Genomic DNA, 23396 nt, shown 5'->3' on the forward strand with positions numbered 1-23396 from the left:
AGATGTAAAAGTAACATCAGGTGTGCACCAGGAAAAAGTGTGTGGGACACTTGGTGTTCATGTCGTATATTAATGACCTTGCAAACAATATTAATAGTACCCTCAGACTTTCTGCAGATGATGCAATTATCTATAATGAAGAATTGTCTGAAAGAAACTGCATAAATATTCAGCCAGACATTGATAAGATTTCAGAGAGGTGCAATGATTGGCAACTTGCTTTAAATGTGCAGAATTTTAAAATTGTGTACTTCACAAAATGAAAAAAAAAAAAAAAGCCCATAGTATCCCACAACTATAATATCAATGAGTCACTGTTGGAACTGGAATACACTTACACAAATACCTGGGTGTAACACTCTGTAGGGATATGAAATGGAATTATCACAGAAGTTCAGCTGTGGGAAAAGTGAGTGGCAAACTTCCATTTTTTGGCAGAATACTGGGGATATGCAATCAGTTTACATGCGAGATTGCTTACAAATCACTCGTGTGACCAGTTCTAGAATATTGCTCAAGTCTATGGGACCTTACCAAATAGGACTAATAGGAGATATCAAATATATACATACAGAGAAGGGCAGCATGAATGGCCACAGGTTTGAAACTTCCTGGCAGATTAAAACTGTGTGCCGGACCGAGACTCAAACTCGGGATGTTTGCCATTCACGGGCAACACACACTCCGCTGCAGAGTGAAAATCACATTCTGGAAACATCCCCCAGGCTGTGGCTAAGCCATGTCTCCACAATATCCTTTCTTTCAGGAGTGATAGTTCTGCAAGGTTCGCAGGAAAGCTTCTGTAAAGTTTGGAAGGTAGGAGACGAGGTACTGGCAGAAGTAAAAGCTGTGTGAGGACGAGCGTGAGTCGTGCTTGGGTAGCTCAGTTGGTAGAGCACTTGCCCGCGAAAGGCAAACGTCCCGAGTTCGAGTCTCGGTCCGGCACACAGTTTTAATCTGCCAGGAAGTTTCATATCAGCGTACATTCCGCTGCAGAGTGAAAATCTCATTCTGGAAACATCCCCCAGGCAGTGACTATGCCATGTCTCCGCAATATCCTTTCTTTCAGAAGTGCTAGTTCTGCAAGGTTCGCAGGAGAGCTTCTGTAAAGTTTCAAAGGTAGGAGACGACGTACTGGCAGAAGTAAAAGCTGTGAGGATGGGGCGCGAGTCGTGCTTGGGTAGCTCAGTTGGCAGAGCACTTGCCCACGAAAGGTAAACGTCCCGAGTTCGAGTCTCGGTCCGGCACACAGTTTTAATCTGCCAGGAAGTTTCATATCAGCACACACTCCGCTGCAGAGTGAAAACCTCATTCTGGCCACAGGTTTGTTTGACGCATGGGAGAGGGTCACTGAGATGTTGAAGGAACTGAACTGGCTCACTCATGAAGACTGATGTAAACTAGCCTGAGAAAGTCGACTAACAAAGTTTCAAGAATTGGCTTTAAATGATGATTCTACCTACAACATACACAGAAGCATTCTCACTATCATTCATCCCCCATTCCATATGTGAATGGAACAGAGAGAAATCCTAGTACCTGGTACAATGGAATGTACCCTCTTCCATGCACTTCACAGTGGTTTGCAGAGTATTGATGGATGTAGATGTGAATTTGTTTTATCAGAACTGCAGCAAGAATAGTGCTGCAAAGTGGTTATATTGCCAACAGAAACAGCTGCAAAGAGGCCCCTTTACAATAAATGGGCTAAAGAATATGATCAAGAAATTTGAAGAAACAGGTGAATTAGGTGGCGCAACAGGGAGAGGGAGGTGGCCCATTCCTATGGCAGTTGATGAAGTTGCTGTACCTGTAGCTGACTGTGCAACGCATGCCTCAAATTCTGCAGCCAGTGCTCAAGCTGTGTCACAGGAACTGTCTCTCCCGGTAAACAGGTCAAATGCTTTTCCCTACAGATACAGAACATACACCAAATGAAGCCCCAAAATAGGCTATAGTGTCATGACTTTGCTCTTCATTTTTTGGCATGCATGGAAATGAATGACATGTGGCCAGGGAATATTCTTTGGATGGACGAAGCACATTTTACTCTGTGTGATGCCTTAAATACACAGAACTGTCTCATGAGGTTCTATTCTGCCACATGTGCAGGAACATCCTCTGCACTCAGCTTATGTGACTGTGTGGTGTGCTTCCACAAGCACCTTCATTACCAGTTCATTTTTATTCAAGGAAATGACACCTCGTGAGTCTGTTAGGTGTACAGTGACTTCTGCACATTAAAGGACCTCCTTGTGCAACACACGATTCCAGCTATGCAAGAATGAAACTGTGACCACATCACTATTTTCATACAAGATGGGGTGACACCATATTTCACTTGCCAGGTGAAAGATTTGTTTCACAAAACCTTCAGAAATCATCTCTAGGCAATTTGAAGATGTGTAGCCTTCAAGATCTCGTAAGCTAATTAGATGCAGCTTTTGGTTGTAGGGATACATGAAAGATCATATCTATAAGGGATGTATCTGGACTGTTCCTGATATCAAAGATAGCATAAGAGACATATTGCTCTGATTACAGGAAGTATGCTGTGAGCAACTGTCGACCAAGCCATGTAACATATGCAGCATGTTGCTGGCTCAGGAGACCAATTTGAACATATGTTGTAACTTGTGACCATATCTCAATAAATGTACCGGAACCTCCATTATCATGTGTTCGATTGTTCCCCCCTTTCCCTTCACCCACACCACATTCTAACTGCTTACAGTACCATTATTTTCACCAGGTGGCAGAAAGTGAAACTATTATTTTTTTCAGTTTACTCCATGAGCCCACTGATTAATGAATGTACCTATGAAGTTTCAGCATCCTGTGATGTATACAGCTTACACTGCAGCACTCTTAACACCATCAGTTTTATTTTAACGACTCACAATTACTTTGTGAAATGAAGATATAGATGGAAGCACCAGATCTTTCCTCAGATACATTACTGCTTAAAATAGAGTGCATATCTCCACCCTAACCATTTAGGGCCCTTGAGCCAGCATATAAACAACATTCAGTTAAAATATGGCACCACATGTGATACGTTCTGAAGGTTTTTTTTTATGCAGGAGGAAAACACTAATCAAAGGGCAAAGCCTGCATAGAGCTGAGCTAAAATATTCTCTTTTCATAAGAGTGGATAGACTTATGTCAGGTTCAGAGTGTCAGTTACATCTTCCACAGTTTATTTGTACTTGTTTCCAGCCGTTCTCTTTTGCATACACTGCTCTTCTGTTGTGATGTAACTGATCTTAGGGGGGCCTCACATGTCACTGAATTCTTATCACAAGGTTGATTGGTTGCTGCAACTGTAATTTCATTACTGCAAATTCTGATGTGTCCTGGTACCCAACAGAACAATACCTCTTTATCTTGCTTCTGTAAAGAAAACTAGATACATTCTGGACAATGTTCTCTAGACACTTTGCTATGTGATCTGGGAGTCAGATCAAATGAAGGAAATCTTCATAAGGTCAAACCTCATCTATCTGAGAGCCATCAAGATAGCACGCAATTCTGCTTCAAAGAGACTGAATTCTGTTGGCAGGCGGATTCTTACTATGTTGCAGGAAAAAATATGAAACATTGAACTACATACCCATGCTTGGTGATATCCGAGTAAACCAGTCACTACTGTGCTCATTTTAAATACAAAGAAGTGTATCATGAGAGGCATAATTTGCTACATTCAACTTTTTGTATGCAATAATTAAAAATTTATCCTCTGTCTCTCTCTATTAATCAAGGTGGTTGCTTGTTCCTAAAGTCTGGGGGGGACCTAGATATCTCCTATGATGTACTCAAAAACAGATTTTCTGCAAAAAATCTAATGGATTTATTGGTCATGGACAGTTCAGGAACAGTTTCTCAGCTGGAGGGCAAGCAATGATGGTGGACGTTGAAGTTCTTTGGTTAACTGAGCTTTGGAGGCATGCTGCACTGCTAGGAGCCACTGTTGGATAGTAAATGGAAGAGCACTAGCTTCAATACAGATCCTAGATCTATGGCTGGTGCTGTAAGACCCTATTGCGAGTCTGATGCCCAAATAGTGTGTTTATTACATCCAACGTCTTTTGGTAGAAAGATTCAGTTAAACTGTAACTGCATTTCTTAAGTCTAGAAGAGATCTGATAAATGCTTCATAAAATTGTTGTATACTGGATCTGTCTAAACCCCAGATTTCTCCACAGACACACTTACGCATGTAAGTGCTCTTTAAGGCTTTGTGTGTTAGGTAGTCATGTGAGACTTTGATCAATTGTGAGACCCAAGAACCTTACTGAAAATGGTGAATGGAGCCATTAAAGTGTAGTTCTAGCTCATTAAGAAGGCAACAATACAAGTAACATGAAAACATATTGGTTTATCTGTTGAAAACATAAAACTTGTCTTTTGTGCCTAATCCTCCAGTCTCTGAGTCACTAATAGTAATTGAGAAATTGTTTGACACAAGACATAAACCATAAAACCACTGACAAACAAGGAAGTCTTCAACAGACACTTCATTGTGACAGATGTCCTGTTTATGGCAATGCTGAAGATGGCCACAATTAAAACACTTTCTTGAAGGACACTACTTTCCTGTATAAAACTGCTTGAAAGCATGTCTCCCATACTGTAACTGAATGACCACTCAGCAAGGGAGGATGTCAATAAATTAGGTAACCTTCCACATAAGTGTACTCAAGTTGCTATACATAATAGCATCTGGTCCTGGGACTGTATCCCTTATCAACAGGCCAGGAATTTTTGATTTCTCACATAAAGAACAGACAGTTGCATTCTTTCTGGTTGTCTGAGCTGAAGGCCAACTCACTCTCTCGGTAGCTTCATCTGGTGTAGGAATTTGGGCTCTTGTTGTCATTCGATGTTACATTATAGTAGCAATTAGCCATTGCCTTTACTGTCTTAGCTGGAGAAATTAAAATAATCCCAGCATTCATTATGGCAGTACTGGTGTTGATCTTCCTTTACCAGAGACCCTCCTGATTGGCTCTCATATTCTTGTCAGTGATACAGAATAGCTCGTCATGGCGATTTCCTACTTTCTTTCACTGTACTTGCTTTGAAGCTTCACAGTGCCATTTACCTGCCCCTGACTGATGTGTGATACTTGTCTTTTGACTATAGGACATGCTGCCTCTTAGAGTTTTTTTAGGTCTTTCACATGGATTTCTCAGTGGCAAGATGGATCATACATGCAATATGATCCACCCATTTCAGGATGCTGTCTCTCTGTTCAAATGTTGCTATTTGGTTAAACACTGTCAAGTTCACTCTGCTTAGCACCCATTTCAACAGCTTCCTTTCAAGTTCTTTTCTATCTGGAAAGTGTATCAAGATAGGGAAGTGGCTGCTTTAGTGGAGATTAGTGTCCACATCCCACTACAATATCCATAAGGACAATCAACTGGATGGGAAAGTCAATGACCAAGATAAAACCCATGATAGAACTGAAATGCATTACTTGACCTCTGCTCAAGTAACAAATGTCTTCTGATATAACGAAGCTATTGAGAACTCTACCCTTGCAGCAGGTGTTGTTAGAACCTCAAGGCACATGCTGAACACTGAAATCTCCAACAAGTATTGATTGCCTGGAGAGATGTCTAATCAAGGTTTATGAGAGCCTCTTTATGAAGTGGGGCATTATATGAAAATTACACTTAGCAGATGGTGTTTTTCAGTGACACATGATGATAACAGCTACTGCCTGCAAGCTGGCAGACAGGGTAAAGGGCAAGGTGTAGCAAAAGTCACTACAAAGGGGCAATTACCTCTGTAAACTAACAGGTCTTGCAAACAAAAATGTGCACCATAAAGAAGCTGAAAATGTCAACATATTTATCTATACGAACACCATAACCTCCAAGCGAAAAACCAACCATAGCCTAAGAAAATTGTATTGAAATCATCAGATTGCTGAACACTGTCACTTTCTGCTGACGAATGATATCCCAATGAAGTAACCAAAAAGCTCATCTGTCCTTTCTCCTAATATCTACACATCACCACAGTAGAGAGGGAGGACAAAAGAAAACCATAACTGAAAGGTGGTTGCCGTAATTCAGAGAAAGATGAATGTATTCAAAATACATGTGAATGAGCTTAACCACCTAGCACAAAAAAAGTATGTGTCTGCATGAGAGACACTTAAAGAAGAAGGAAAAAAGAAGAAACTGATGCTCCTGTACTACCAATGTACTTTCTCTACAAGATACACTATGTGATCAAAAGTATCCAGACACCACCAAAACATGTTTTTCATATTAGGTGCATTGTGCTGCCACCTACTGCCAGGTACTTCATATCAGCAACCTCAGCAGTCATTAGACATCGTGAGAGAGCAGAATGGGTAGCTCTGCAGAACACATGGACTTCGAACAGGGTCATTTGATTGGGTGTCACTTATAAGTCTGAACGCAAGATTTCCACACTCCTAAACATCCCTAGGTCCACTATTTCCGATGAGATAGTGAAGTGGAAATGTGAAGGAACATGTACAGCACAAAAGCGTACAGGCCAATCTCGTCTGTTGACTGACAGAGACCATGGACGGTTGAAGATCGTTGTAATGTGTAATAAGTAGACATCTATCCAGAGCACCACACAGGAATTCCAAACTGCTTCAGGATCCACTGTAAATACTATGACAGTTAGGCGGGAGGTGGGAAAACTTGTATTTCATGGTCGAGCGGCTGCTTATAAGCCACAAATCACTCTGGTAAATGCCAAACGACGCCTCGATTGGTATAAGGAGCCTTAAACATTGGACGATTGAACAGTGGAAAAACGTTGTGTGGAGTGATGAATCACAGTACATAATGTGGCGATCCGATTGCAGGGTGTGAGTATGGCAAATGCCCAGTGAACGTCATCTGCCAGTGTGTGTAGTACCAACAGTAAAATTCGGAGGCGGTGGTTTATTGTGTGGTGTGGTCGTGTTTTTCATGGAGGCAGCTTGCACCTCTTGTTTTGCATGGCACTATCACAGCACAGCCCTACATTGATGTTTTAAGCACTTTCTTGCTTCCTACAGTTGAAGAGCAATTCGGGGAAGGTGACTGCGTCTTTTAACACGATCGAGCACCTGCTCATAATGCACAGCCTGTGGCAGAGTGGTTACACAACAATAACAGCCCTGTAATGGACTGATCTGCACAGAGTCCTGACCTGAATCCTATAGAATACCTTTGGGATGTTTTGGCCCCGACTTTGTGCCAGGCCTCACCGACGGACATCAATACCTTTCCTCAGTGCAGCACTCAGCCAGGTGTCCAGATACTTTTGATCATAGTGTAGATACCCTTAGTGGTAATAAAGCTGAAGGTGAGGCTGAGGATGGGGGTGAGGGCGAGAGGGTGGGGCTTGGGGCGGGATGGTGGGGGTGGGGCGGGAGGGTGGGGGTGGGGCGGGAGGGTGGGGGTGGGGCGGGAGGGTGGGGGTGGGGCGGGAGGGTGGTCGTGGGGCGGGAGGGTGGTCGTGGGGCGGGAGGGTGGTCGTGGGGCGGGAGGATGGGGGTGAGGGTGGGGGTGGGGGTGAGGGTGGGGCGGGAAGGTGGGGGTGGGTATGAGGGTGGGGCGGGAAGGTGGGGGTGGGGGTGGGTATGAGGGTGGGGCGGGAAGGTGGGGGTGGGGGTGGGTATGAGGGTGGGGCGGGAGGGTTTAGTACTGATACATCATGTATTTGTGGCAAACTCTGATTGTTGAGTTTGGGTTGAAGTGCTACTTTTCGTGACTTAAAAAAAGAGCTGATGAAAGGGAAGTGGAGAATGCTGAACACTTCAGACCCTGCAAATTAAAAAACTCAATTTTTGAACAGTAATTTTCCAAAGAAAGATTAATTTCTCAGCTCTAATACTTTTTCTGCTGTTACAATGAATAGTATAGTTACTTTTTGTAGAGTATTAATGGTGAGCTTGCCTCAACGATACAGATAGCCGTACCGTAGGTGCAACCACAACGGAGGTTGTGAGGCCAGACAAACATGTGGTTCCTGAATAGGGGCAGCAGCCTTTTCAGCAGTTGCAGGGGCAACAAGCAGTCTGGATGATTGACTGATCTGGCCTTGTAACACTAACCAAAATGGCCTTGCTGTTCTGGTACTGCGAACGGCTGAAAGCAAGGGGAAACTACAGCCGTAATTTTTCCCGAGGGCATGCAGCTTTAATGTATGTTTAAATGATGATGGCGTCCTCTTGGGTAAAATATTCCGGAGGTAAAATAGTCCCCCAATTCGGATCTCCGGGCGGGGACTACTCAAGAGGACCTCGTTATCAGGAAAAATAAAACTGCCGTTTCACGGATCAGAGCGTGGAATGTCAGAACCCTAAATCGGGCTGGTAGGTTAGAAAATTTAAAAAGGGAAATGGATAGGTTAAATTTATAGTGGGAATTAGTGAAGTTCAGTGGCAGGAGGAACAAGACTTTTCATCAGGTGAATACAGGGTTATAAATACAAAATCAAATAGGGGTAATGCAGGAGTAGGTTTAATAATGAATAAAAAAAATAGGAGTGCGGGTAAGTTGCTACAAACAGCATAGTGAACGCATTATTGTTGCCAAGATAGACACGAAGCCCACGCCTACTACGTAGTACAAGTTTATATGCCAACTAGCTCTGCAGATGACAAAGAAATTGAAGAAATGTATGATGAAATAAAAGAAATTATTCAGATAGTGAAGGGAGACGAAAATTTAATAGTCATGGGTGACTGGAATTCAAGTGTAGGAAAAGGGAGAGAAGGAAACAAACTAGGTGAATATGGATTGGGGCTAAGAAATGAAAGAGGAAGCCACCTGGTAGAATTTTGCGCAATGCATAACTTAGTCATAGCTAACACTTTGTTTAAGAATCGTGAAAGAAGGTTGTATACATGGAAGAACCCTGGAGATACTAAAAGATATCAGATAGATTATATAATGGTAAGACAGAGATTTAGGAACCAGGTTTTAAATTGTAAGACATTTCCAGGGGCAGATGTGGATTCTGACCACAATCTACTGGTTATGAACTGTAGATTAAAACTGAAGAAACTGCAAAAAGGTGGGAAATTGAGGAGATGGGACCTGGATAAACTGAAAGAACCAGAGGTTGTACTGAGTTTCAGGAAGAGCATAAGGGAACAATTGACAGGAATGGGGGAAAATAAATACAGTAGAAGAAGAATGGGTAGCTTTGAGGGATGAAATAGTGGAGGCAGCAGAGGATCAAATAGGTAAAAAGACGAGGGCTAGTAGAAACCCTTGGGTAACAGAAGAAATATTGAATTTAATTGATGAAAGGAGAAAGCATAAAAATGCAATAAATGAAGCAGGCAAAAAGGAATACAAACGTCTCAAAAATGAGATTGACAGGAAGTGCAAAATGGCTAAGCAGGGATGGCTAGAGGACAAATGTAAGGATGTAGAGGCATATCTCACTAGGGGTAAGATAGATACTGCCTACAGGAAAATTAGAGAGACCTTTGGAGAAAGGAGAACCACTTGCATGAATATCAAGAGCTTTGACGGAAACCCAGTTCTAAGCAAAGAAGGGAAAGCCGAAAGGTAGAAGGAGTATAAAGAGGGTCTATACAAGGGCGATGTACTTGAGGACAATGTTATGGAAATGGAAGAGGATGTAGATGAAGATGAAATGGGAGATATGATACTGCGTGAAGAGTTTGACAGAGCACTGAAAGACCTGAGTTGAAACAAGGCCCCCGGAGTAGACAACATTCCATTAGAACTACTGACACCCTTGGGAGAGCCAGTCATGACAAAACTCTACCATCTGGTGAGCAAGATGTGAGACAGGCGAAATACCATCAGACTTCAAGAAGAATATAATAATTCCAATCCAAAAGAAAGCAGGTGTTGACAGATGTGAAAATTACCGAACTATCAGTTTAATAAGTCACAGCTGCAAAATACTAACTTGAATTCTTTACAGACGAATTGAAAAACTGGTAGAAGCCGACTTCGGGGAAGATCAGTTTTGATTCCGTAGAAATATTGGAACATGTGAGGCAATACTGACCTTACGACTTATCTTAGAAGAAAGATTAAGGAAAGGCAAACCTACGTTTCTAGCATTTGTAGACTTAGACAAAGCTTTCAACAACATTGACTGGAATACTCTTTCAAATTCTGAAGGTGGCAGGCGTAAAATACAGGGAGCGAAAGGCTATTTACAATTTGTACAGAAACCAGACGGCAGTTGTAAGAGTCGAGGGGCATGAAAGGGAAGCAGTGGTTGGAAAGGCAGTGAGACAGGACTGTAGCCTCTCCCCGATGTTATTTAATATGTATATTGAACAAGCAATAAAGGAAACAAAAGAAAAGTTCGGAGTAGGTATTAAAATCCATGGAGAAGAAATAAAGACTTTGAGGTTCGCCGATGACATTGCAATTCTGTCAGAGACAGCAAAGGACTTGGAAGAGCAGTTGAACGGAATGGACAGTGTCTTGAAGGGAGGATGTAAGATGAACATCAACAAAAGCAAAACGAGGATAATGGAATGTAGTTGAATTAAGTCGGGTGATGCTGAGGGAATGAGAGTAAGAAATTAGACACTTAAAGTAGTAAAGGAGTTTTGCTATTTGGGGAGCAAAATAACTGATGATGGTCGAAGTAGAGAAGATATAAAATGTAGACTGGCAATGGCAAGGAAAGCGTTTCTGAAGAAGAGAAATTTGTTAACATCGAGTATTGATTTAAGTGTCAGGAAGTCGTTTCTGAAAGTATTTGTATGGAGTGTAGCCATGTATGGAAGTGAAACATGGACGTTAAATAGTTTAGACAAGAAGAGAATAGAAGCTTTCAAAATGTGGTGCTACAGAAGAATGCTGAAGATTAGATGGGTAGATCACGTAACTAATGATGAAGTATTGTATAGAATTGGGGATAAGAGGATTTTGTGGTACAACTTGACAAAAAGAAGGGACTGGTTAGTAGGACATGTTCTGAGGCATCAAGGGATCACCAATTTGGTATTGGAGGGCAGCGTGGAGGGTAAAAATCGTAGAGGGAGACCAAGAGATGAATACACTAAGCAGATTCAGAAGGATGTAGGCTGCAGTAGGTACTGGGAGATGATGCACAGGATAGAGTAGCATGGAGAGCTGCGTCAAACCAGTCTCAGGACTGAAGACCACAACAACAACAATGGTGAGCAGTTTACACTATATATATATATATATATATATATATATATATATATATATATATATATATATATATAAAATGGATTTTTAAAATTTTTCCACTGTGTGGCCTGCAATATCTTTGTTGGAGGACCCTATAAAAATCTGAAAATTTCGCAGTTAATAGACCTTTATGATATCGAACTTCAGTATAAATTTCAACTTTGAGATTCAATTGGAAGTTACGGAACAAAATTACAAACACAAGTCCAAAATACGTTTCTTAACATCTGTGATATCTAGACTTATGGAAAAAAAATATATTAGCCACAGTATATAATTACACTGTATTGTTCTCTTGTTGTCTGTTTTTAGTGCATCGCTCACTGAACATCTGAGAAATTTGTTCACTCAGTTTGGGTGTTAGGTTGTAAGTTCACCCAGTCACAGTTGTAAATTTCATGGGAGTACATTTTTATGTGGCATCCAAATTTGATCCTTCTCAATTTTTTAAAAAGATGTCCTTGGTCCTGGACAGTGATTCAACACAACATGTACATCTTTGTTTTGACAGTCAATATTATCAACTTCGCCAGTCCACCACTGTTCATCATAAACACAAGTCACTATGTCTTTATTTTGAAGAACCAGTTGTACAAGTTTTCCACACTGATGAAGTTCACTATCAGTAAGTTGTGTGAATGGGGTCCAAAACAATGAAAAGATCGAGTGCCTTTAATCTTCTGACAAGTGTTGTACGTTTCGTTCAAGACACTGTCATAGACTTCTTGTATTTCCTCACATTTTGTACAAAAACACAGGTAATTCCTTTGATACGTTTTTTACAGAAGTCAAACACTTCTTGAGTTGTTATGATATGATTGTCATGGATCCGCTGCAGACTTGCTTTTTTGACAGCTCGCTTTGTTGTACTCCCGACACCATCACAAGCATTCTTCCCACGGCATGAAGCGAAAAAGTGCCATTCTACATCAAACCCAAAATCTTCTTTATGAAAGGAGATGTTAATATTATTATTATTATTATTTTTTGTTTGTTTTTATATTGGCTTGCTGCCCAATCCGAAAAGTAAATCAATTTTTTTATGGAAGGGTGATGCTGTTTAATGTTGTTTGTTAATTTTAGTTGAAAAATGTGCACTGCTGTAGTGTTGTGTTCAAGGTAGTCTCTTATGACACAAAAGATGTGGCTCATTAGTTTATCTTCATCTTTATAATAGAATACAAATGGATGATCTATGGCATGTTTGTTTACCCAGTGGTGCCTTTGTACTTCATCTTGAACAACAAACGAATAATTTACCGAAAAGTCAGCAAGACCTAAGCATTCATCAGCTGCCAAGGTCTGCTTTTTGTCTTTCAAAAATTTACTTTGAGCTTTTGCAATAAGATGATGCTTTTTCAGATTTTCAAGGTTAGCCACCAACACTTCAAAAACTCTTCTAGTGATTTTATGAGTGTCACCATTTCAGTTCTGTCTTGTGTCACCCACTGTTTGTATTTTATATTGTCAGGCATCAAATCGTCTTCTTCAGATTCTTGAAACATGTCAAGTAAGGTTTGTCTGCCTGAACAATGTTCACAGTTTCCCTTGATCATACAACTGTAACTGTCAATATTGCATACCATAACTTGCAAAAGGTCTTCATAGTCAACTCTTAAGACTGGCCCCATCTATCATCAACTTTATGTTCTGATGATACAAACAAACAAACAAACAAACAAACATTATGGATGTCAGATGCCCCTGCAACAATACACCATCTTGGTCTCAACTCGTAAAACTTTGATCTTCCAATTTTAATGTCAGGATTTTCTTTTTTAAATTCAGTGAATAGTTCATTTAAATTACACAATATTAACCTTTTTTGTCGTCTTTTTTGCCACACATCAAACGACTTTTATTGTCATCGTCGTAATACATACTAACTTTATTGACTATGTTTTCATCTACCAAATTAGATGCACTTTTCTTTTGTAATGCTGGTTAAATTCCCAGCTCTTTCACTAATTGCCTTATTAACTTGACAAGATATATTCTGACACATTAAATTTATCACTAACTTTTGCTCCACGCCAAGAATTCAGCAGTAAATTGATAATCTCAATTTTATCCTCTTTGTTTGAAGTACTGCATTTAGTTTTTCTATAAAATCATCATATTCGGTTGGTGATGTTTTAGAACTTCCATCTGTTTTAATACAAATTGTATTTTGAAATGAAACTTCCAAATTCTTTTTGACTGTAGCCGTCACTTTCTCAATTTTTGTATTCAAGGCACCTGGTCTTTTATCTTGACTTAGTTTTCTAATTTTACTACCAGGCAATATTCCCAGGATTTCACAAGCTGTATCTACTTTTTTTAATGGTTGCTCGTAAGTCACAAAGTTCTGTATCTGAGGTTTCACTATCCTTTCTCTTGTGAATTACAAGTATCTTACAATAACATGTTGGACACAATGATTTTCCTGGTATGAGATTGACAAAAGGGCTTTTATTTTTAGAATAATGATCAAATGTTATTTCTCGCAGACCACGTGTTATAGGTGTCTTATGTTTCTCAAAAGTGTCCTTGGAAAACTGACCAAAAAGATGATGAAATTTTTTGAAGTATTTATTTTCATGGTACCTGCATGTTGATTTGACCTCTGGGCCGACTCTTAAGTAAAATAATACTTTTTCTTCTTCACTGTAATCTTCGATTAAAGTAATGTCTTTAGGATACACTCCAAACACACTTTTCTTACATGCTTCATTAATAACAACACAATCAGAACACTGGGACACCATTTTTCAACTGTACACTTCAAGAACTTCTAGCTAATTAAGTGTGAGTAGACAATTGTTGGTGTAAGGGTGAAGACAACAATCAATCAGACTTGTATAGGCTTGCAGATGCAATTGTTAGCCTGCTGAAACAATTACCACAACATTGTTTTGACAAATAATCATTAGCTAGTGTAATGTGGAGTGTTACACTATGCAACTGGTATACTTCATTTGATTAGCCTACCAGATATCGCAAATGTTAAAAAACGTATTTTTGACTTGTGATTGTAATCTTTTTTCCGTAACTTCCAATTGAATCTCAAAGTTGAAATTTATACTGAAGTTTGATATCATAAAGGTCTAATAAGTGTGAAATTTTCAGATTTTTATTTGGTCCTTCAACAAAGATATTGCAGGCTACAAAATGGAAAAGTTAAAAAAATACATTTTTTAAAATAGTGTATTTTTTTAAGTGTAAGCTGCTCGCCACTGATACTCTATAAAAAGTAACTATACTAAACAGTGTAATAGCAGAAAAAGTATTAAAACTGAGAAATTAATCTTTCTTTGGGAAACTACTGTTCAAAAATTGAGTTTTTTTTTTTAATTTGTGGCTGATAACTTTGAACTATTACAAATATATTAAAGAATACATTCAGCTAAGTGATAATGATGTTAATTTGGGTTCATGTGCTGAACTAAATGCATTTTATCTGAAAGGCTTACGACAATCCACTACTGAATAATTGTAAAAAATGTAGATGCTTGCAAATACAACGAAACACATGCGGCCTGGAACAAATATGGCTGCCATTTCAAAATAATACACAATAATTTTTTTAAAAAAATATTTTTGTGGCTACTAAACATTGGGGGATCCACTCACCAAATATAAATTTTTTTCTGAGATGGTCAAGCAACCAGTGCTGGACCACTTGGTATGGACTGACCCCGATTTATTAGTACAAGCACATACATAACTGACGTGGTGAACATACAGGCAGTGTACACGTGGTGATCATGTGTCACCCACCACCACCACCACCACCTGCTGCTGCTGCTGCTGCTAATACTACTACTGCTACTACCAACACACTGTTATTTTTAACTATTATCTCCATTTACTATTAAATACAAAGAATTTCACCACAGAACATTGCACTCAGTCACAGCTAGTTATCCGTAAGAGGATAACAAAGAAAATTAAATAGATTTAGCAGGCTAAGACTCAACTAAAAAATGAGACAGCAAGAATAAAAATACTATAAAAATATAATGGATTAGATTAAAGAATTAAGATTTTCTTCAACTAATAGAAAAGTTTTTTGTAAAGTCTTTTATATCTGAGTTAATAACTTTCGCAGAGTATCTATTCTCCTTACCTCTCTTGCATTTATCATGGCAGTAACAGAAATCGGCCGCTTCCTCCCAATGGAATGTAATAGGCCACATGACTGTCTTGTAGTCAGACTAAACTCGCTTTTCTGAAATGAAATCAAGGTTCAGTAAAACATCCAGGCAGAAAAAGTGAACATAATATCCAAATGAGTGCATATACTTACATCTAAATTTTTTGTGTTGGGATCTGGATCTATCCTTGGAGGAGTCGCAGCAGCAACAAATTCATCATCACTGTCGTCCTGTTCAGAAGAGATGATGTGCACTTGGCCGCTGTGGAACACACGGACTCTAAGAATTAAATAGTATGCATGACTTGATCTTAAACATTTTCATTGTACAACGAAATCTAACCTTAAGAAGCAACATAACTACATGTACGACTATGTGTGTATATCTACTGTTAATGGATCACTTTCCTCTTTTTTTTAATCAACATGAAACTGAAACACTGAACAATATTACTTAATGCCTAAGAAACTAAGAAATGTAGAGAAGTAAAGGATTATAAGTTGCACAAAATTATGAAATATAAAATTTAATCCAAACCAACACAACAGTTGTTTGTTTATACAACTCACTTCCTTTCTTTAAGGTTATCTCATTTTTAAACAGAATTTAAACTTAATTTTTATTGACAATATTGGCACTATTTCATGAACAGAAAATAATAAAAGTACATGGCCCTGTACAGAACAAAGTATAACATAATTATGTCCTACCACAAACTGATTTATTATGAAATGAACATGAGAAAGTTGGAATGACAAAAACATGCTTTATTTAGAAAGTAAACCAGTTTCCTAAACATTCACTACCTCAATGCGATCGTCATAATAATGTAATGACTTGTTCAAGCCCACAGCAAACAGGAAAATAGGTATGCAGTGTCTGCTGAGAACGACATCATTTGAGATGAAGCACAAGCTCAGATTCAATGAGAGTGGGAAAGTAGATCAGAGTACCCTTTCCAAAAGAACCATCAATGCATTTGTATTAAGTAACTAGTTGTACCCAGCTACGCACTGCTGTGGCTCAGTCTTCTTAAATGGAAAAGAGAATGCACACTTTGTAACACACGAGTATGCAAGTAAGTCCTAATCTCCTTCTCCCCCTGTCTCTGTCGATCTCCTCCTTTCTGTTCTGTACTTCCATTTCTCCTCACATGTCTGTCCAGCTCCTCCCTCCCTTTGACCTTGCGCCTTGTTTTATTGTTGTTGCAAATTCATATTCTGTAGCAGTTCTCTAACCGCATGCCCATAAGCCAGAAATATATCTTTCCTGTTTTCTGTGAAGACCATCTGGAAGGAAGAAAACAAAGCAACATATTGTGTGTGTGTGTGTGTGTGTGTGTGTGTGTGTGTGTGTGTGTGTGTGTGTGCGCGCGCGCGCGATTTCTGGTAACCATGTTTTCCATTTATATATACCATATATATTTAGATATTATATATATTTAAAAGTATATACAACCTAATGTCAGTCTGAATGTTATAGTGTAAACATTTGAAGTAAATAGGCCAAGAACTTTTCAAGATCTTTGGTAAAATGTTTCCCCTAACAAAAGCGCTGGCAGGTCGATAGACACACAAACAAGCACAAATATACACACAAAATTCAAGCTTTCGCAACAAACTGTTGCCTCATCAGGAAAGAGGGGAAGGAGAGGGAAAGACGAAAGGATGTGGGTTTTAAGGGAGAGGATAAGGAGTCATTCCAATCCCGGGAGCGGAAAGACTTACCTTAGGGGGAAAAAAGGACAGGTATACACTCGCACACATACACATATCCATCCACACATACAGACACAAGCAGACATATTTAAAGACCATATATATATATTATAAAAAATAGGCACATAAAAAACAGGTTTTTTTGCACAGAAAGTTGTATCAAAATTTAAAAGCAATTGCTGAAGAATTTCCAGAGATGTAAGATTTTTAACAAAAAACATTTACATTTTTCTTTATATAGATCACAAAAACCATGGAAACCCTATCTCCGGATTGCCCAATATTCATTAATGCATGTTCACTAGATGAGCAGTTACTTTATCCATATTACTAACAACATGTGCAATTTCTTTCAGGCCACAAAGCCATGCCACATTACAAGTTTTGCCAATGGACTGTAACACAGAATGTTGAAAATACCCAGTTCCCAGGTTGTGTTTTATTTAGAGATTAGTTATGTGATTCTTAGAGGTTGGGTGAATGATGTTTAAGAATGAATGATAAGCACATTAAGCATCCCCAGTAGTGTGATTAGAAAGAGGGCCATCATAGGATAGAATTGCATCAAACTCAACAAATATTTGTTTCCAGACATATGTTTACAGGTCACCCTTTTCACAAATTTTGACCAGCATTATTCTCCTGTAAAAATATGCACCCTGCATATGCAGTATCTATTGTTATCAGAAAATGGAAAGCTGACATCAATCTAAAGATTCTTTAAAAATCACATTGCTTTACTATGCATAATCCAGGGATTATTTCACAGTGATTTAAGATCTGTTACTATAATACAATGAAAATAAATAGCACCAAAATACATACACACAGAGTACTTAAGAATGTTTATGAGGATAACACAGGTGGCCATCCGTTGCTTTGCTGAAGGAACAATCCTGTCTACCTGAAATTATGAAGGAAAATCACAAAAACCCTAAATCCAGATAGCTGGGCAGGTCAAACTCCATCCTCCCGAATATGAAGTTGTGCACTGCACACACTATGGACACCGGGAATTCCACGACTATGAACATGGATGTCTCTATGTCCTTCCTGTAATCTATCTGGGAAAATGAGACTGTATCCCCCTTGATGACTGAGATGTTTAGTTCAGGAGACTGACAAGATGTTCCTATCATGCACTATAGCTCTTGGTGCATTTGCTTGTGACAGCTTCACTTTGTGATTATGAACAGAAATGCAACAGATGTTTTAATGCTCGCCTTTGGTTATGAACCCTACCCTGAGTCCTAATCTTTAACCGTGTAGTGTGTGTTATTTATGAAGTGCATTTTTAGCTGCCTTTTTAAGTACAGCAGAACCTCCATTATTCAACCTTTGATTAACCCACCCCTTGGATTATCTGACCATGTGTCCAACCAATTGTTTGCACTCCATGTCGAACAGCATGCTTGGGTGATGCTGTGTCTGGAAAGACGTACGAGGAGGGGGGGCACTTTCAGGCCCTATCATAAAAGAAAAAGCTATTCAGTTGCATCACAAGCTGAGGGTTAAGGAAGACTAATTCCAAGCAAGGTTGGCGTCGCCAGTGGAAAAATCATCAGGTGTAAGGCAATTTGGTATTTCAGGTGGAGAACCTTCTGTTGATGTTGATGCATGTAGGGAGTTCGTTGAAAAATTTGAAAAAATAGTCAGAAAACAAACTGGTAACTGATCAATTATACAACATTGACAGGACTGGGCTAAGTGACAAAATGCTCCCTCAAAAGACCCTTGCCTCAAAGAATGAAACAGTTGCCAGCATGAAACTAACAAAGAACAGGCTGAGCAAGCAACATGCAGCAATGCAAGTAGTGACTATAAACTGCAATTGTTTGTAATTGGCAAATCTGAGAAACCAAGAAGCTAAGAGAAAATAATAATGCTTGGATGAATGGTAACTTGTTTAAAGAATGGTTTTTGATGCATTTGTTCTGGCTGATAAAAAATTCTTTAAATCAAAACCCTACCACACCACACCACTTTATTGCTGGACAAAACTCCAAGCCACCCTTCTGAGTCTGAACTTCAACAAGATAACATAAAAGCTATGTTTTTGTCCCTCCACATGACTTCAGTAATCCAGCCAACAGGCTAGGGAGTTACTGATTGGTTAAAATGACATTACAGGAGGAAATAAATACAACAGTGCTTTGTTATAGAAAACGGCAGAGGGTTGTGATCATCTTGAAGGAAAAAAAAAAGCTCCAATATAAAAGATGCAATTTATACTGTTGCTCACTCTAGGGAAGAACTTACGAAAATCACTCAACAAAAAAATTGTGGAAGGAAGCTTGGCCTAGCCTAGCCTAACCCAAGAGCAAGAACTTCCAGAAACTAAAGAGATAGCCACTCCTGATTTAGTGACTGATTTGCAGACTCTACCGAATTATATCCAGCATGCTAATGTAGAGGAATGGTTAACAGAAGGTGATGTCACTGCTGTTACCGATGAAGAAATTTCAAGATAAACAGATCATTGATCTTGTTTTGCTAAAGTATAGTGTGAGCAAGAGAAATCAGATGGTGAAGAAAAGGAAGAGGACCAAAAGATCAGTCACTCTACAGCAAAGGAGACTGCACTGGAGACTGCCCTCAACACTCAAATATTTGAAACAAGAGTCAACCACTACAGCTGTGCACATATTGTGGGCAAAGAAGTGGCATGACGCAGCCACAAAGTCAAGATTGGGGGGAAAAAAGGCATTCGACACTTTTAAATAGATTTTCAGTGTATAAAATTTTCAGTTTTCCTTTCTCGTTATTAGAAATGTACTTTCAAAACTTAATTTTGATTTAGTACACAGTTTGGAGCTCTGTAAATGATGGGTTTAATTCTCCTGTGATTATCAAACACTTTGTGTTCCATCTGCATCCTTGTCTCAAAAGTGATGGTTGATCAATGTTCTACTACACATGTCTGTTAGTAACATTTTCATCCCATTGGGCAAATTGTTATACAATATTATTCCGTGGTAGAAAATGATGTTTTGAGTTTTTTATTTGTTTATCCTTTGGTAAATGCAAGTCCAAACTTGTTCTTGTGCCATTATTAGTATACAACCATTAGTGAAATACTTTTTAATGTATTCACTGATATGTACAACAGACTTATAGGTGTACTCACTTGGTGCAGTATGTATACTACTCCTTTAAAATGGTTCTTTATAATGAGCCCAACTACTACTTTCAGTTATTACTCTTATAAAATCTGTGTCCATGACAGTGTAGTTATTCACGTCAACATTCTCCATACGGTATGATGTGGTGTGGGATGATCTATGTGATTGGAAATGAACACACTTCGAATGCCACAGTTCCAGTGTAAAAACTTTTATTGTTCTGAGATGACTAGTTTCAACAGCCCTATGCTGCTGTGATTTGATCTAAGATGAAAACATGAAGATAATGAAGGGAAGAGGGAGGGTGCTGCAATTAATTTCAAAAATCACATGAAACACAAAATTTCATATACCTAATGGAACTCATTATAAAATTGCCATGTTACATTACATGAACTCAAAGTATAAAAGGCAGTCCACACGTATACATGTTGTTGTTGTTGTTGTTGTTGTTGTTGTTGTTGTTGTTGTTGTCTTCAGTCCTGAGACTGGTTTGATGCAGCTCTCCATGCTACTCTATCCTGTGCAAGCTTCTTCATCTCCCAGTACTTACTGCAACCTACATCCTTCTGCATCTGCTTAGTGTATTCATCTCTTTGTCTCCCTCTACGATTTTTACCCTCCACGCTGCCCTCCAAAGCTAAATTTGTGATCCCTTGATGCCTCAGAACATGTCCTACTAACCAGTCCCTTCTTTTTGTCAAGTTGTACCACAAAATCCTCTTATCCCCAATTCTATACAATACTTCATCATTAGTTACGTGATCTACCCATCTAATCTTCAGCATTCTTCTGTAGCACCACATTTTGAAAGCTTCTATTCTCTTCTTGTCTAAACTATTTAACGTCCATGTTTCACTTCCATACATGGCTACACTCCATACAAATACTTTCAGAAACGACTTCCTGACACTTAAATCAATACTCGATGTTAACAAATTTCTCTTCTTCAGAAACGCTTTCCTTGCCATTGCCAGTCTACATTTTATATCTTCTCTACTTCGACCATCATCAGTTATTTTGCTCCCCAAATAGCAAAACTCCTTTACTACTTTAAGTGTCTAATTTCTTACTCTCATTCCCTCAGCATCACCCGACTTAATTCAACTACATTCCATTATCCACGTATTGCTTTTGTGGATGTTCATCTTATATCCTCCTTTCAAGACACTGTCCATTCCGTTCAACTGCTCTTCCAAGTCCTTTGCTGTCTCTGATAGAATTACAATGTCATCGGCGAACCTCAAAGTTTTTATCTCTTCTCCATGGAAATTTAATACCTACTCTGAATTTTTCTTTTGTTTCCTTCACTGCTTGCTCAATATACAGATTGAATAACATCGGGGAAAGACTACAGTCCTGTCTCACTCCCTTCCCAACCACTGCTTCCCTTTCATGCCCCTTGACTCATAACTGCCATCTGGTTTCTGTACAGATTGTAAATAGCCTTTCGCTCCCTGTATTTTACCCCTGCCACCTTCAGAATTTGAAAGAGTATTCCAGTCAACGTTGTCAAAAGCTTTCTCTAGGTCTACAAATGCTAGAAACATAGGTTTGCCTTTCCTTAATCTTTCTTCTAAGATAAGTTGTAAGGTCCGCATTGCCTCACATGTTCCAATATTTCTACAGAATCAAAACTGATCTTCCCTGAAGTCGGTTTCTACCAGTTTTTCAATTCGTCTGTAAAGAATTCAAGTTAGTATTTTGCAGCTGTGACTTATTAAACTGATAGTTCGGTAATTTACATATCTGTCAACACCTCCTTTCTTTGGGATTGGAATTACTATATTCATCCTGAAGTCTGAGAGTATTTCGCCTGTCTCATACATCTTGCTCACCAGATGTTAGAATTTTGTCAGGACTGGCTCTCCCAAGGACATCAGTAGTTCTAATGGAATGTTGTCTATTCCCGGGGCCTTGTTTTGACTCAGGTCTTTCAGTGCTCTGTCAAACTCTTCACGCAGTATCATATCTCCCATTTCTTCTTCATCTACATCCTCTTCCATTTCCATAATATTGTCCTCAAGTACATCGCTCTTGTATAGACCCTCTATATACTTCTTCCACCTTCCTGCTTTCCCTTCTTTGCTGAGAACTGGGTTTCCATTTGAGCTCTTGATATTCATACAAATGGTTCTCTTTTCTCCAAAGGTCTCTCTAATTTTCCTGTAGGCAGTATCTATCTTACCCCTAGTGAGATATGCCTCTACATCCTTACATTTGTCCTCTAGCCATCCCTGCTTAGCCATTTTGCACTTCCTGTCAATCTCATTTTTGAGACGTTTGTATTCCTTTTTGCCTGCTTCATTTATTGAATTTTTATATTTTCTCCTTTCATCAATTAAATTCAATATTTATTCTGTTACCCAAGGATTTCTACTAGCCCTTGTCTATTTACCTACTTGATCCCCTGCTGCCTTCACTACTTCATCCCTCAGAGCTACCCATTCTTCTTCTACTGTACTTCTTTCCCCCATTCCTGTTAATTGTTCCCTTATGCTCTCCCTGAAACTCTCTACAACCTCTGGTTCTTTCAGTTTATCCAGGTCCCATCTCCTCAATTTCCCACCTTTTTGCAGTTTCTTCAGTTTTAATCTACAGTTCATAACCAATAGATTGTGGTCAGAGTCCACATCTGCCCCTGGAAATGTCTTACAATTTAAAACCTGGTTCCTAAATCTCTGTCTTACCATTACATAATCTATCTGATACCTTCTAGTATCTCCAGGATTCACCCATGTACACAACCTTCTTTTATGATTCTTGAACCAAGTGTTAGCTATGATTAAGTTATGATCTGTGCAAAACTATACCAGGTGGCTTCCTCTTTCATTTCTTAGCCCCAATCCACATTCACCTACTATGTTTCCTTCTCTCCCTTTTCCTACTCTCGAATTCCAGTCACCCATGACTATTAAATTTTCATCTCCCTTCACTATCTGAATAATTTCTTTTATCTCATTATACATTTCATCAATTTCTTCATCATCTGCAGAGCTAGTTGGCATATAAACTTGTACTACTGTAGTAGGCATGGGCTTCGTGTCTATCTTGGCCACAATAATGCGTTCACTATGCTGTTTGTAGTAGCTTACCCGCACTCCTTTTTTTTATTCATTATTAAACCTACTCTTGCATTACCCCTATTTGATTTTGTGTTTATAACCCTGTATTCACCTGACCAAAAGTCTTGTTCCTCCTGCCACCGAACTTCAC

General features: G+C 39.1%; 1 protein-coding gene across 4 annotated transcripts in view; it reads right to left on the reverse strand.

The window, feature by feature from the left end:
• Positions 1-23396, reverse strand: part of LOC126253630 (DDB1- and CUL4-associated factor 11-like) — a 129721-nt gene that overhangs the window by 63078 nt on the left and 43247 nt on the right. For 2 of the 4 annotated variants that reach the window (XM_049955123.1, XM_049955142.1), the window contains 2 exons: positions 15493-15601; positions 15313-15414 (listed from right to left, as the gene is read on the reverse strand). In XM_049955123.1, the coding sequence (XP_049811080.1) occupies positions 15313-15414; positions 15493-15601 (211 nt within the window). Of the gene's footprint in view, positions 1-15312; positions 15415-15492; positions 15620-23396 lie in introns of all 4 variants that reach the window. The other 2 variants (XM_049955115.1, XM_049955133.1) reach the window with 1 other exon arrangement.

This window comes from Schistocerca nitens, chromosome 1 (assembly GCF_023898315.1).
Source record: "Schistocerca nitens isolate TAMUIC-IGC-003100 chromosome 1, iqSchNite1.1, whole genome shotgun sequence".
Classification (NCBI taxonomy): domain Eukaryota; kingdom Metazoa; phylum Arthropoda; class Insecta; order Orthoptera; family Acrididae; genus Schistocerca; species Schistocerca nitens.